This window comes from Buceros rhinoceros, unplaced genomic scaffold, assembly GCF_000710305.1.
Source record: "Buceros rhinoceros silvestris isolate BGI_N320 unplaced genomic scaffold, ASM71030v1 scaffold9354, whole genome shotgun sequence".
In the NCBI taxonomy this organism is placed as follows: domain Eukaryota; kingdom Metazoa; phylum Chordata; class Aves; order Bucerotiformes; family Bucerotidae; genus Buceros; species Buceros rhinoceros.
The window spans coordinates 1-15,091 of record NW_010407622.1 but is presented as its reverse complement, the minus strand read 5'-3'; the positions used below and the strand labels follow the sequence as shown (position 1 = coordinate 15,091).

Genomic DNA, 15,091 nt, shown 5'->3' with positions numbered 1-15,091 from the left:
GGGGGGAGGTGGGGGGCAGAGGGGCTTGGAGGGTCCAGCCCTCGGTGACAGCGGGGGGACGTACCAAGCCCCAGGCAGCAGACTGCCAGCCTTTTCTGCGCCGGCACAGCCTCATCCGGGAGCAACTTCCTCACGGATCGGTGTCCAGTTCATGGTGTCCCAGGTAAAATCAGCAGCTGCAACACTCCTGCAGGGCTTTTTTATTTCTTTTGGCATTTTATTTTCTGTTTTTTTTTTTTTCCTCTGTGTAAATGAGTTTAAACACTGCTGCTTTTTTTTTAAAGTGAGTTGCTCAAAGGAGCTTTTCATTCGGTGCATTGTTCTTGCAAATCTCACTCGTTCACCTCTGCATTTTGGATTCTGGCAAGTGGGTGAAAGTGCTGGGACAGCAAGAGCTTAAACGATCCTCAGCAGAAAATGGGTGGTTGAATGAAGGTCTGACCCTGCCTGGCTTCCTGGACACAGCAGCACTTGAAGCCTTATTAACAAATTCATTTAAATAATCTGTCTTACCTTAAAGCAGTTGGGTTTTTGGGTTTTTGGTTTTTTTTAAGGAAATGGTGATGGGGTTTATTACAGGACTGGGTCCCGCACTTGTAATATGTGGGCCAGCACCAACAAGTGTTCAAAAAATATTTCCAGAATCAGCAGCTTTGGAAGCCAGTTCCTGAGGTATTTGCAGCAGCAGAATCTCTTCACCCCCTGCACATATCTTCGTGTTTTTCTATTAATCCCTTTGGCTTAAATCTTCAAAGGCAAAGAGTAACTGGGTGAGGAGGGCGAGTCAGGGTTGCAGCTAAGTGCATGTGGGCAGCTGGAAACTCAGGCTTTCCCTCTGCGAACAGGTCCTGAAGCCTGGTTCTAGCTTCAGGCTTGTTCTGTAAGCATTCCAGGGGAACAGGGATGGCAGGGATGCGGGGAGCAGTTCCCTTCCCAAGGCTACGAGCAAGTTCAGGAGAACGTGACTTTGGCTTCTTGTGCTTCGTGAATAAAAATACTGGGGAGATAAAAGGCCACGGAGTTCCGAAATCTGCTCTAAGTTCCGTTGGTGTGGAACTGTGTGACTCCACTGGCCTTAGTGCATTTTACGTTGCCCTGTTGCACCTCATTGACCCCAGACTAACACACCTGGAGTGGTGTTAGCCAGATGTGCTGGGATGTGATACGTCCCTTTTGGAGTAAAAGTGCATCTGCTTTGTTCCTGCAAACCTGAGAAACAGCTCTGTGCGTGTTTGTGTACACACACACGTGTGACAAACACCAGCCAGCGCATTTCTGTGGGCAAGTGGCTCAAATCCATATGCAGGTGCCTCGTGCACAGGCTGTTTTGGCCAGAAATCTCTGGGGAGCCACAAAGATTTCGTGGCAGCAGGTGTCTTCACCTCCTGGAAGAAACGGGTGTGTGGCTGGTTTATCTTGGAACAAGTTCATCCCTGTAGAGCCGCTACCTTCTGAAGGGCTTTGGAGGCGTTAGTGCTTCTGTGCTTACCTCAAAATCCCAGAGGACGGAAAAATCCATAGCTGTGGCTTGCTCAGCCCGGGGTACGGTTTTCCTCGGCATGCTCCCGTACGGCATTCCCATCAGGACCTGGCACACAGGGATAACAGCGACACAGGGATAATCGAACACGCTGTACGCGGGTTTTGCCATGTTTTCCCTGACAAGTCCCTTCTGGATGGTTTTCCTTTCTCGATTTTAATGTACATTTCATTTCTCAATACCAGAGCAGCCGTTTAAAATATTTAGAATTAATTTCACCCAAATAACTGGAGGATTTCCCTTTCCCTGGTGACATCCGCTGCACAGGAAGCGTTTTGCCAAGGAGCTGTATCCCTCAATGAACAGCTCCCATTTAAATGTCCTTAGTTCAGCAAGAAGTTCTTTGCTTGAACTTCGTGGGTCTAATGCACTAAAGGGATTAGCTTTATCTGTTTATGCAGGACTCCTCCTCTGAGAGAAGTCAAGAGCACCGGGTCGAGCTTGTAGGATATTTTCTATTACAGTCTGGAACTGAAAAAAGATCTCGAGGTGAGGTGAAGGGCAGTTAGGTTTGGACTAAAAACGTATGACAAAATGACGCCAAGAACAGTTTTCATGGCACAGCCTCTCCTGATGGCACCAAGCAAAGCAGGTCTGGCAGCACGTCCAGCAGTTATGGAAGCCCAGAAAACATCAAGGGCTGTGGAGAGTTAAAAATCTATTTGCAGGCAGTCTCTGGTGCCTATACCAAAACATCTCATCAGCATTCACAGCCCAGCAAGCTCCTAGCATATAATGTATCGCTTATTTTTTTAGGGCTAATTAATTTCAAAATAATTTCTGATTAAATGTTTATTGCCCAGCTCCTCTCCGTACGGCAGCGGCTCAGCAGGCAGTGAGTAAGCATCCTTTAAAGAGGAAAGCTGTTCAGCCCCCTACCACATGCGTAGTTCCTAACGAAACGCACTTGTATTGCTCGGTCCTGACGGTTATGCCTCTTCATCCTGGGAGGAAAGGGCTTTTCCTTTCCACAGTGTGAGCAGCCACATTAAGGAGGACAAAAGCATGGTCCTCAGGAGAGACCTTCGCGCTGCATTTTTGTGCCATAAAAATCTGCATCGAACAGAACAGATGCCGCTGTCTGCGATTGCACAGCTTTTAAAGACTGCACTGAGTAATTTAGCCAGAGATGTAATGGCTACATTAAAAAAAATTCAATAAACGATCATATAAAGTTGGCTATGAGATACTTTTCCTTCTCCAAGAACAGCAAGAAATAGAAAAACCCAAAATAAAGCTCTTCCTTGTGCATCACCTGAATTAGAAGTACGGGAAAGGGATGTTTCCCAAACAAACATTAGCTGGCAAAGCGCTGGGAAACTGTTTGCTCCTTCCCCCCAGGGCTGCCCCGGCAGGGCTGTGCCGTGCCCGCGGAGGGCCCAGACAGGGGTTTCACCGTCCAGTTCTTATGCAGTTATGGAGCTGAGCTCGTGCCTAGGATTCATAGATCATGTTTTCCACTTCCATCAAAACGTAAAATGAGCCTTAAACTAAGGTTTTGAGCTCCTGTTTTAGCTGCTGGATGGGCAGGATCTTTGGCAGCATTTTAGGTCTCCTGATTTCAATCCAATTTTTGCTCCTGTGTCAGTAAGAGTCTTGTAAGTTCTGTGTAAGTCACTGTCCTCACACATTTTGTTTTTCCACAGCACTGCCTGTTCTAAGACACTTGTTTGTGCCATCAGTCTCACGGGAATGTTAAGCAACAGGCAAGATATTAGTGAAAGGAGAATTAAGCACTTACCTCTGGAATTATAACCAGGCCAAATATTAACCCAAAAAGGACAAGATTTACTCCATACATCCACCGCAGGAATATGAAGTAGGAAGCGACCGAGGAGCCAAAGTGGCCTTAAACCAGAAGACACTTCATGGTTAGGAGTTCAGGAGGGTTAAACCATCCTCAGCAAGACTTGGACCCCTTTACCCTCAGGTCTTCCCAGCATGTTGCCCAAGACCCTCCCAACACCCCCCTCCCCACCTCCCTGCCCCACTGATGGAGGCAGGAGAGCCCAGAGCTGCCCCGGGTGTGTGCTGGGCGTTCGGCACCGGTGCCCAGGGCGAGCGCAGGCTGGGCACTAGGGAGCTGCAGCAGTTTTTTGGGGTGAAAGCAAAGCTCTCTCACAAAACATCTCACTGCCACCGCGCGGCAACTTCCACTTACTCTCCACTTCTTTTATCTTCATCTCCCAGGGTATGCACTGGGTTTTAAAATTGTCAAAGTCTCTCTTAAATTTCACCCATTTCTGAAACAAGACAACACGGGAGTGAGCAGAGCAGGGCAAAGAGGGAGGCTGCTTCGTCTGCAGGGCTTCCAGACGCCAGGGCTTGGTCGTCAGGCACTGCGACGAGTGGGTGCAAAGCCCAAAGCAAAACCGCTGGGTCCGACCTTTTGGACTATTTCAGAAACCACCGTCAATCCAGAAGCTCCCCACCCCCAGTGTGCACAGTTGCTGTCTGAGTTTTAACCTCCCCAGGCTTTTGGAAAGCTGCAGCTGTGCTGTGAGTTTACTACAGAGGGGTTTATTACATAGGGGTGGAAAATTCAGACCTAGCTCTGGATTGAGAGAATTGATGCATAACCAGCTCTGTTTAAAACAAAATTTAATTTTATAAAATACTGAGCTTGAATCCTTCTTCATTAGACCAGCAGCTAAACTCCCATTGATTTCATCACTTCAGACCTGGCTCCGTTTTTCACTTCTCAATATAATCTCCATGACAACGTGCAACTTGGCTACTAACTTCAGTCTTAAAAAAACCAGGCATCATTCTCCCTGTCACCTCCTCGTTACCGGGGAAGACGAAATGTCACAGGACCCCACGGGGCAGGGCGGGAGTTTGGCATGGCCTCCCTCCCCTCTAGGGGTACCTCGTCCCACACACAGGTCAAGGTTTTGGAGGCTGCAGCCGGGAAGCCACGGTGTTCCCTGCCGGCGCGAGGTTTTCCCTTGCTTCAGGGAAGGTCACAATGAGATTGAGGTGGGGGAAATTTCCCCCGTTCTTTTTGTATCAGTCAGAGGTTTGAAGCTGGCTGGTAGTGTTTTGCTGATTTCTGGTGTCTTTTGCCAAATATGGGTTACTAAACTCCACCTAAAACGTGCTGAATACATCACCAGGTATCCAAGCGTCTCCCTGACATCACTGCAGCACTTACCTTTGCCATCATCATCTTATACGCATACAACTTTTTGCCCTTCCCTTTTCCCAGAGCTCCTTCGAACTTCTCCACAAAAGCTTGTGCCTCCCTAATTGGAAAATAAACAGGCAGGTTATTCAAATAGCAAAAGCGTCTTTGGCTTTTCACCTCTGCCTGCGCCGGTGGTAAAGCCCCATGCTCGGGGCTTTGGTCTCTCTCCACACCCCGCGCTGCATCTGGGGTTGTGGCTGCTCTCTGCTGGGGGTCTCGCTGTGCCATGTAGAGCTCACGCCCCCACCCTGGGCTAGCGAACAGGTCCCCAAAGCACTCATGTTCACGCAGAGATGTGGTCCACATCTTGTTCCACGCTTCTGCCTGGGTGTAGACCAAAAGCCTGCCTGTTCCTCTCGCTCCAGAGCTCTCCCACCCTGGCCCATCTGCTCTAATGTCTCTCTCCTGATGCATTGGTCAAGAAGAAAATAACATCTTGCAGCGAAACAAGAGGATTCAGAATTTTCTCCCTTGAACACCTCTTGGGGTAAATAGAGATGTGCAATTGGCCCAACAGGATCATCTCCATGCCAGAGAATAGAGTGTACGTTAGTCAGGAGTAAAATCAAGCTGCAAACCAACATTAGAATAGAATTTCGAATAGGATTTCTAAGGGAAATACAGAGAAAAGAACTTGTGGAGATGCTGTCAGAGCACGCTGAGTTTGTGAATAGCATTATGTCCTATACTGGTGCTGCTGATACGTCATGAGAAGTGTGGGGATAGCTGCTGATGTGCTATCAGCTGAAGGTCACAGTCTTATGGATCTGGTGAGCCGTAAGCCGAGGGATTTGTGAACACCTGCAGAAAACACGGCAAAAATACCACCACGTGCTAGGAGCCGTTACAAATAACTGTGAATGTTTTGGGCTAGACTGGCTTGGGAAAAAGGGAGCGAAACTGCACAGATAAGATAATAGGGTCTTGTTTTTTAGGCTTGTTAGAAACATGTTAGGACTCGTTGCCGGGTGGAAAATTACTGCTTCTGGGGTAGAGGGTATATAAGGTTTGCTGTGCCACCAATAAAGGTCTTTGATCGCCGAATCTCTGTCCGTCGACTTACTACCTCGGGACCCGGGATCGTCGGTTGAAAACCGACCTTTAAAATGCCACAGAGGAGAGATTAGATTTCAGGAGCTGGGAGGTCCCGAGCCTGTGGGCAGGACAGACTTCTGCCTTCTGGCAGAAATAGTCGGCTAGTTCAGCCCGTAACCTTGGGAAAATCACCTGCGACTTTATTTGCAAACCTAAAAGTGGGAGTTCTAGGTCTTGAACACACTGGTTTGCCCTCTGTGTGTTTCACATTCCTCCTCTGCCTCAGGGCTGAGTTTGTGCAGCTAAAACAGCTAATGAACGCACAGCACTGGGAGAGCCTTTCTGGAGACACTGGCCCAAGCAATGGAATGATGTTTTGGTTCGTTAGCGGGTGGTAATGATTGCCACGGCTCAGGGATGAGGTGAAAAGACGGAGGTATGTTATCAGAAATGATGCCAGGCAGAATTCTGGCCGGGATCTGACACCAAAGAGAAACTCTGTCAGAAATAATACTGCTTTGTTGGGTCTTTGGTTTTTTTTTCTTTTCTAGCAGAACTTTGGACTTTGAGGGTCATAAGATTTTATTTGTAATGAGCTCAGGCTTGTAGCATGCCTGCGAGATGGAAAAGCTGCTTTAATACAGTTTCCCTGTACAGACCTTTACCCAGATGTTTAGGAATAATTGGCTCCTGACTTCATCGAAAGATGGAGCAGGTCTTGGCCTGCAGACGTAAAAGAAAGCAGCAGATTCACACCGTGACTGCCAGCGTTCACAGCCCAGTAACCGCAGCTCTGAGCAGCCTCCTGGCTAACACGGAGCGGGGGCATCTCCACTCCCCCCAGGCGGTGCGTACCTTGCAGTGCTCTTTTGGAAGTTCTCCTGGTAGAAGGGCTTTTCAGAGGATTTGTAACCAGCAGAGCTGGGGTTTGAACCATCACCTCGCCATGGGACTGGTTTGTTACGAGCCACTCCCTGTTGACATGTGGGGTTTGATTTCCCTGCCCCACTGCCCCCGTCACTGCCCTGCGCTAAGGGGTCTCTGGGCTGGGTGGCAACGGTATCTTTGCTCCATAAACCTCTGCAAATAATACAGCGTTTTTTCCAAGCAGCCCCATCTCAGGAGCGTGAAGTAACACGGCACTTTGGTGCTCTGATTTCTGCCAGACAACGGGCATGAATAAGCAAACCAGGGCACCGCGTTTTCTTTAACAAGGAGCCTGACGGTAGCGAGTCGTTTGGTTTTAAGTACAAGGGTAGAATGACCTGGCCGTTGGGTATCAGTTGAACAGATTTGCACCTTGTCCGTTCTTTGGTTACAGAGGCTGAAAATCAAATTCCACATTTTAACTCTGCTCGTTTAAAGCCAGACAGGTTGGCCAGGCTCTGCCGGTCACTTGTTCTGAGACGGGGCTGTTACCGCAGCAGCAGCAAACACGCAGTTTCTAGGAAAGGCAAAGTGCCTCTGACAGTCAGCAAAGACCCCAGGGGTGTGGGTTCCCGGTGTGACGGGTACCTGAGCACTGAGAGCTTCTTCACCATCCTCCAGGGCTTGTTCCTCATGGTGGAAATCAGTTTTTTCTTCTGCTCCACCTCCTCCATCAGCATCGCGAGCTCTTCCTCTGACAGCGACTCCTCATCAGATGAGTTGGAAGAAGCGGAGGAAGTACTGGGAGAGACACAAAACAAAGGGCACAAAGTAGAAAAACTCACAGGAGTGAGAGGGAAGGTCTTGCTTGGGGTGGGCACAGTGCCTGTGGCCGCCGGGACCCCACTCTGGTGTGGGCACCGTGCCTCACCACGCCCCACCTCAGTGTGACGCCAGCACGGCCCCTTTGCGCTCAGGGCAAGGCTGCTTCCAGCCAGGACGACAAGAGGCGATGGCACCCCACCGCAGCTCTCCTGACACCGCGCTTTGGACCACGCTTCAGCTACGGAAGCGTTGCTGAGGGCTACGGCCGGCTCTGGACAAATGGTTTTCACACCCGCAGAAGGAAATGGAAGATGACGGGGAGAAGCAGAAGATTCAGACCTGCAAGATTTGGGTGAGGAAGACTTGAAAACATCAGATATCCCTTTTATCCTGAATGGTTCCAGAGACCAACTAAAGAAAAAAAAGTGCCCAGCTCAAGCTGTCTTGCTGACGAGAGCTTTTCCAGTCCCAGCTCTAGGTGCTGGGCACCCCCTCCGTGCAGGACCTGGTCCTGGCTGAGGAGCCCAGTGGCAGAAGGCCTTGGAAGCAGTTTGCTTGTGCACAGTGTGACGCTGCTGTGTTCCACAGGGAGGGCAGTCGCTTACTCGAGGTCTATCGGTTTTGCAGTTCCAACCCACGCACCACTGGCACGTTGATACCGCTGCCAGTCGGACACAAGGACCATACCCCGGCGTTGTTCAATTACCTGTTTGTCCTGTCTGCCTTCCGCTTGTCTTCCCCCTCCTTTCCTTCCTTCTTTGTTTTCTTCTCCTTGTTTTCTGACTCCTTTTGATCTTTGGTAGGAGCCTTTTTGCCTCTCTCTCGCTGCCGGCTTCCTTCCTCTCGTGCCTTTTTTCCATCACCGTTTTCTCGTTGGCAGCTTTTTCTCCCAGATGCTCTGCTTTGTTGAGTACAGCTGTCTTCCCCTTCGCTCTCTTCTTCTTCTTTGTTTTTCTCCTGCTTTTTCCTTTCAAGTCCGCTTGCTCTGCCGGTTTCCCTGAGGGGCTGTTTCTTTGGTGGCTTGTCCTTTACTTCATCTCCTGCAAGGTACAAAAACCAAGTACTTTGGGGAATCCACGCTGGCAAAATAAGGATGTGTCGGAAAAGGGCAGGCAGCCAGGATCCCTGATGCTGTGAAGTCAATGAGCAGCGTGTTATGCCCCATCCAAGCTGGACGTGGCTGTCCGACTCTCCGGTTATGCAACTCCTTTTTAAGACGGTACAGCTCATTTTAGCACATCAGCGACTCATGTGTGACCGCGAGAAATTTGGACATTAGTGACAAATGCAAAATTTTGCAAATTTGCAAAAGCAACAGATGCTTTTGCCCCATCAGAGAGCACAGACGGTTATCTTCCCGACACGCCACAGCAACGGCAACAGAACGTGCAGTCAGTTACACGGTGTGTAGTTCGCTTGTGGCGCAATGGCCTTGAAAGGTGTTTGTTTTTCAAGGCTGGGGATGGAGGTTTTCTGCTTAGAGAGGGAAACGCTGCCGCTCAGGCAGCACCTGGTTTTGTTTCTCTGAGTTCTCTTTCATATAGGAAGGTCTTTATCCAGAGAAGAAAAACCCCAGATAGTCTCTGATGCATGTTTCATTCTTACTGGCGTTACAAGCTAAAAACCTCTTTTGGCCAGAAGTGCTTCCAGTTTGAAGGACTGAAATAGAACACGATTTAATTGCAAAATATTACAGAAAAGGGAAAAGAGCTTTCAAAAAGCCCTGAGCCTCTCCATCCCTTTTACTGCCAAGCACATGAAAACGAATAGTCTGTTTTCCAGAATCTTCTGGCTTCTAATATTCCAAAGTTTCTGGCTGATGAAAAGAGAGTGTTCAAACAAACAAACAAAAATTTGTAGTTTCGGCTTTGATATTTTCCCCCCCCCCATTGGAGAAATTGTCAAGGAAGAAGGAAATTGTGCTGGAGCTGGATCCAGAGTGAAAAATGAGCAGCCTACAAGGGGAGGAAAACAGAAGGAAAAGGAACTTGAGCATGGTGCAGAGTTAGAAATTAATAACAAGCAAATCGTTTTTGCTTGCTAGTCATAAAAAATCGGCAGGTGGCGGTTGCCCCACTTGCCGCTGGGAATGAGAAGGAGCTTTCACCTCAATTTTCTGGAGCTATTAGGTGGGTGCTTTGCAATGGTCCATCTCAGCCGAACCTCGGTTAGTAATGCAGGTCAAAGCACCACCTACCCTGTCCGGGACAGTGTTCATTCTGGGCAGGCAGCCATCGCGGGTTTCCCTTGCAGTCTATCAAATATTAGGTTAAATGTGGAGCGTTCATTTATTACTTTAATCTTTTTGCCTTGTTTGCCTGTATGGAAAAGGTGGATACGATTCAACAAAAATCCCTGTCATTTGCTAATTCCTTTCTCATATTTTATAGATTGTACAGACACGGTTTTACGGACTGTACGAACCATTTTTGCAGTAGCATCTACATTCGTATCACCTATACCGCGCTGTTATGATCTTACCTCTTTATTTATCTCTCTTTATTTAGGGTTATAATCCTACCACCTAGCTCTTTTTCTTTCTTTACTATACATGCAAGGCTAAAGCTGGTTTTAGTCATGTCACTGGCTCTTCCTAATCTCCCTCACAGCCACCAGTCTGCCTCCAATCCATTTTCATTTTTACCTTCCCATGGCCCAATTAATCACGACAGCAGCGTGTTACGGTCTAAGCGAGCATTACAAGGAGGACAAGCAGGATCCAGTGTGGTGCGAAGCAGTCCCAGCCCTGCAGAGGGTCCTTTGCTCCTGCAGTGCCTTGTTTATGAGGGGTGACTGCCAGGGGACGTGGGCTCCGGGAGCGTGGAGGAAAGGGGACAGGCTGCTTACGAACGTGGCTTACACATCACTCTTACAAGTTAAACCTCAAGGGGGAAATCTGCTTGCTTACAAGTAACTTGTGAAACGGTTGCTGTTGTAGAGCAAGTCACAAGCCAGAGAGAAAAAAGAAAAGGTACAGCCTCTTGTATTCCAAACCAGACCGCAGTTCTTTATCTCTACGTTACCTTCGCTCTCTGTGGCACTTTCGACTTGTCCGTCAATCTCTATTCCGGCTGCAAGACAAAGAACAAAGAGTATTGCATTTGTTGCTGGGATTTACACGCATGACGCTTTACAGAGCTCGCCCTTAAGTGCGGGCTGAGCTTGGCAGCATGTCCCATATTGATTATTCATTATATTCTTTTCCTACAGTGACACTATTAATATTTACTTCAGTTTGGCTGGTTGACAGAATTTCCCTGCATGAGCAAACTCAAATTGCATAACCTTTGAGAGGCACAAAATGGTGTGCTTGGAAAGTCCGGAGGCAGTTTGCCAAGTATTTGACAGCACCCGAACTGAGACGACCTCACAGCGATACCAACCATCTTCCATGATGACCTGCAGAGCACATTTCTTCTTCTTCCCCATGACAGCCTCCCGTCTTTTGCACAGACGCCGCAGCTGCTATGCTGAGCCCGCACGCCCCAGTCATACACGGGTTATTCTCTCTTCCAGTGCCCATGTGCACGTCTCCTTGGCATCGCGGACAGACGGGCACCTCCAGCTGTCGGTGACCTCTTGCTCGTGAGCCATGTGGGCAGGGAGGGGTGGGAGAGGCAGGGAAGACCCGGGCTCTGCCTCAGCCCACCCAAACGCTTTCCCTTCTGCTCCCTTCTCCTGTGAAAAAAGCACCCGCCGGCATTGCATTGCATGTCATTATTTAAGCATGAAGGAAAGCCCTTTGGTGGATACTCGGGGTATCGTGTGAGGCACAGGCACAAGTCACAGCTGGTTCTGACACGAGCATGCGCCTGCAGCTTTGAAAGGATCAATTTTCTTAATGCCATATTCTTTACTGACCTGCGTCAATCTGTGTAACCCCGTTAGTCGTTCTCTGGCACCTTATTAAACCTCTCAGTCGATGTCCCTGGGGGCACGGCTGTGGGTCACCTTTTGTCCTCCATGCGTGTCCTTTGCAGGGGGCTCATGAGCTAATAGATGCAGCGAGGAGTCAGGAGTCAGGACAGCGGGATCTCTCTTTCCTTTGTTCCTCCATTCTGTGTGACCTTTGCATACTCATTGCACTTGCTGGTAAAATAGGATAGATTTTCCTTCTAGGTTCTCTGGGGCTTAATTAATTAATGTGAGACCCTCATTCGGAAGGTCCTTTGGTACCGCCAAGTATTGTATTGCACGCTGCAGCTCACAGCCTTCCCGTGGGCCAAGAATAGCTTTGTCTGAGCAAACTCCGGTCTAAAACCCGCCGCATCTGCCCCCACTGTAGCTCCCCCGGATTGCTGGCTCCCAGAGGAGTTTCTCTGCAGGCATGTGGTTTCCCAAGAGCAAAGCTACCCTCATGGCATATCCAAAGCCTGCTGTGACCCCCTGGCTCACAGAGGCATCCCTTGGGGGACCTGGTCTGGTGACAGCACACGATGACGGTTTTCCTGGGGTTGGCAGGGAGAGCGTTAATTCTCCCCCCGTCCCTCCCAAAAGAGAGGCATGTTGTGGAGGTCAACTTGAGGCTACTGCCACCAGCAGCTCTCGCAGATGACTCCTGCTCTGGCTGCCACGGGGTGCCAGCCTGAATGGGAGGCTCTCTGACGCTTTTTGCTCGCAGAATTTTGGTCCAAAGGCACTTTTCAAGTATTTTAAGTTCAATCTCATAGATTGTTTGATGTGCCTTTGACTTTACCTCGGCTTGCCTGAGCTAAATACATAATGTATGGTATATGCCCATACATTATTAACAACTCTAAGCCCACAAGTTCATTACGCAGGGTGTTTGCACTGCGTGTTCCCCACACCAGTGGGTCTGACTGGGGCTGAAGACAATGGTAGCAGGTTTTGAAGGTCTTCCCAGTGAACAAGTTTCACCCGTAACCCTGTGTGTCGCTGCGGTAGGTTGAAACGCTGTACCAAATGTGACCACTCGGTCATTGCATTAATTGCTGCTCCAGGCAAAAAGGAGCAATTCACAGTTGCTGGAGGCTACTGGAATGGATTTCCTGCAGGCTTATTCTGCTGCCTCAAGCCTCAGCCCTGGGCACCTCTTTCCCAAACAGAGAATCGAGGGACTTCATTTTCCTTGTTAAAGGAAAGCCAGGTTTCTGGAGGGGCGGGTGGTAAGAAGCAAAAGGGCTGTGGTAATAACTGTTTCCTGCTCCGAGTCGAACCGCCTGTCCCTTGGTTTTATAACGTGTTCACGGAGGTGGTGGTGAGGTGAGATGTTTTCATGGCAGTCACAAGCGCCCTGGGCACTCCTTGCGACACAGGGGGGTGAGACCACCCTGCGCTGTAAGAAGGAGTGGTAGCTGAGGGGTCTGAGCGTGCGGGACAGAGCAGGAGCAGTAGGCGTTTTGTACCGTGCTGATGAGGAAACGCGGGTATGGCTTGTGGACAACAAGCCCAATACGAGTGAACGGTGTGTGCTGCTGCAGAAAGCAAGCCAGCATCAACAAGGGCATCACCAGTGGAGATGAGGAAGTCATTACTGCGCTCTACTCAGTGCTGGTCAGGCCACACCTAGAATTCTGCGCTCAGCGCTGGTGCCTGCTGTACAAAAGAGATGTGGACAGGCTGGAGAGGGTCCAGAGATGGGCTGCAAAGCTGGTCCAAGGACTGGGAAGCTGCCATGTGAGGAAAGGCTGAGAGAAGTGGGTTTGTTCAGCCTGGAGGAAAGAAGGCTCAGGGGAGACGTTGTCACCGTATTCCAGTATTTAAAGGGTGACTCCCTTTATACAAGGAAAAGGCACGGAAAAGACAAGGGGTAACGGGGACAAGTAACCCCTGGAGAGATTCCGACTGGAAACAAAAAGAAAATTTTTCACACTGAGAACAATCAGCCACTGGAATAATCTCCCCAGGGCAGCGATGGAGTCCCCAGCATGGGACACTGTTCAGATTTGGCTGACTAGGGCCGGGCCAGCTTGTCTAGACCGGGCTTTTGCCAAGAAATGCTGGACCAGATGATCCTTGAGGTCCGTTCCAATCTGTGATGCTGTGCTTCTGTTTAGTCAGAACATTTTTGCTGTACGCTCTGTATGGATGTTGCTTCACCCACCTGTTCCTATGCTGTCAAACATAGTGAAGAGGGACCGTGACAAAACTGCGCTCTTCCAGGTTGAGTGGCAGCATTTTACCCTCGCAAAGGTAGGGATTGTTATTGTTCACACTTCCAACTTCTCTGGACCCCATCACGTGGAAGGGAGGGAGGTGCATAAGGGCTGGCAATTATTTCCTAATGAAGAGGGCTATTAAAGTGGCTGCTCACCCTAAGGAGAAATCCCTACGTTACCTACCTATGCCAGGATTTAATGATCTTCAAGGTCTTCTCCAACCCAAACAATCCCATGATTCTGCCTATGGTACAACAGACCTCTTTGCATATGATCTGCATAGATCATATCATCAAAGAGATGGCAGATCCCCGAAGAGCTCCCCGTAGGGCTGACCTGGGCTTGCACAGCCCCACGGTGGGGACATGCTGCCATTCCTCAGCACCAAGCATGCTGCTGGCCTCAGCCTTCAGCCCCATCCTCCTAAGAGGCTAACGTGTCTTGCAGGGCTTGTGATTCCTTAGGAACACGGAACCAGGGCGAGGGGATTAGGGGATTAGTCTTTTGCCTCTGAGTTATCCCGCACAAGGTATGAATAAGTAATGCACAGCCACGAATCCAGCTATTAGTTATGTAAATGTCAGGCTTTGTACACGGAGTGAGAGCAGTTTACGGAGTTGCAGCCCTCTTTTTTTTTTTTTTGTTCTGCACTATTTAGCTTGTCTCTCTTCGCACTGGTGACTAATGCGATATAATTTGACAGTTTGGAGTTTTAACACAGGAGGACACTGGGCATCTCGCACACCTCCAAGTGTTAAATAAAAAGCAGGTGTGTTATGGAGAGAGGGTAACTGAATCCTGGAAGCACATACAACATGCCTCTAAATGCTTAATGAGCTAATGTTTCTCCCTTTCTTCCTCCCTGATTAACATAGGGCTTTAGCTAATTAATCCACGGATTACATTTGTTCAATATTCATCTCATCTATAAGTAATCTTTGCTTGAGAAGGTTTTTCAGTAATAACAGTAATACCTGACCTGTGCGTGGATATGTTGATGAGGGTGTAAAAACTTGCAAATTGCTGGAGCCACCATTAATGCTGTATCTGAGACAGACAGTTAAAAGCTAGAGATCACTTCTCAACGCTGCCTTGGTTCTGCTGGACTGCTAAAGAAAATCCAATTTTTTAAAAAACCCCAGCACAATCGTGTTTTCCAGGGTCTCTCAGGCACTCTTCATCACACTGGATTTGGCTCAGCTGTTATCCACCCTGGCTTTGGACCAAAATCTGCGTTTAACTTTGAAAAGAAAAAATTCTGACTAGCCATAGAAATCCAGCATGAGCATTTATGTACACAGAGGTCATCCTCGCCCTCATGTAATCTCTGCAGTGCTGGAGCGTGTCCCTGCACTTTGGTACGAGGGTCCAAAGTGAACCGAGAGTGCAGCGTGGAAATGCTCCCAAAGGGAGGACTCATCAGTGGTGTTCTCTGCAAGCACCCAGGAGACGTCTCATTAATTTAACACAGAATCATGGAAATGCTGAGGTTGGAAAAGCCCTTTAAGCTCCTCGAGT

General features: G+C 49.0%; 1 protein-coding gene across 1 annotated transcript in view; it reads right to left on the bottom strand.

Annotated features, from left to right (window-relative positions):
• TMC2 (transmembrane channel-like 2) overlaps positions 1–10,883 on the bottom strand; it is a gene marked incomplete at its 3' end in the record, with an annotated part of 26,197 nt that extends 15,314 nt beyond the window's left edge. The window contains exons 1-8 of the mRNA XM_010134537.1: positions 10,826–10,883; positions 10,478–10,525; positions 8,161–8,494; positions 7,278–7,430; positions 4,695–4,785; positions 3,702–3,783; positions 3,282–3,388; positions 1,490–1,588 (exon numbers count right to left, since the gene is read on the bottom strand). Of these exons, the coding sequence (XP_010132839.1) occupies positions 1,490–1,588; positions 3,282–3,388; positions 3,702–3,783; positions 4,695–4,785; positions 7,278–7,430; positions 8,161–8,494; positions 10,478–10,525; positions 10,826–10,883 (972 nt within the window). The remainder of the gene's footprint in view (positions 1–1,489; positions 1,589–3,281; positions 3,389–3,701; positions 3,784–4,694; positions 4,786–7,277; positions 7,431–8,160; positions 8,495–10,477; positions 10,526–10,825) is intronic.
• Positions 10,884–15,091: the final 4,208 nt, after the last annotated feature.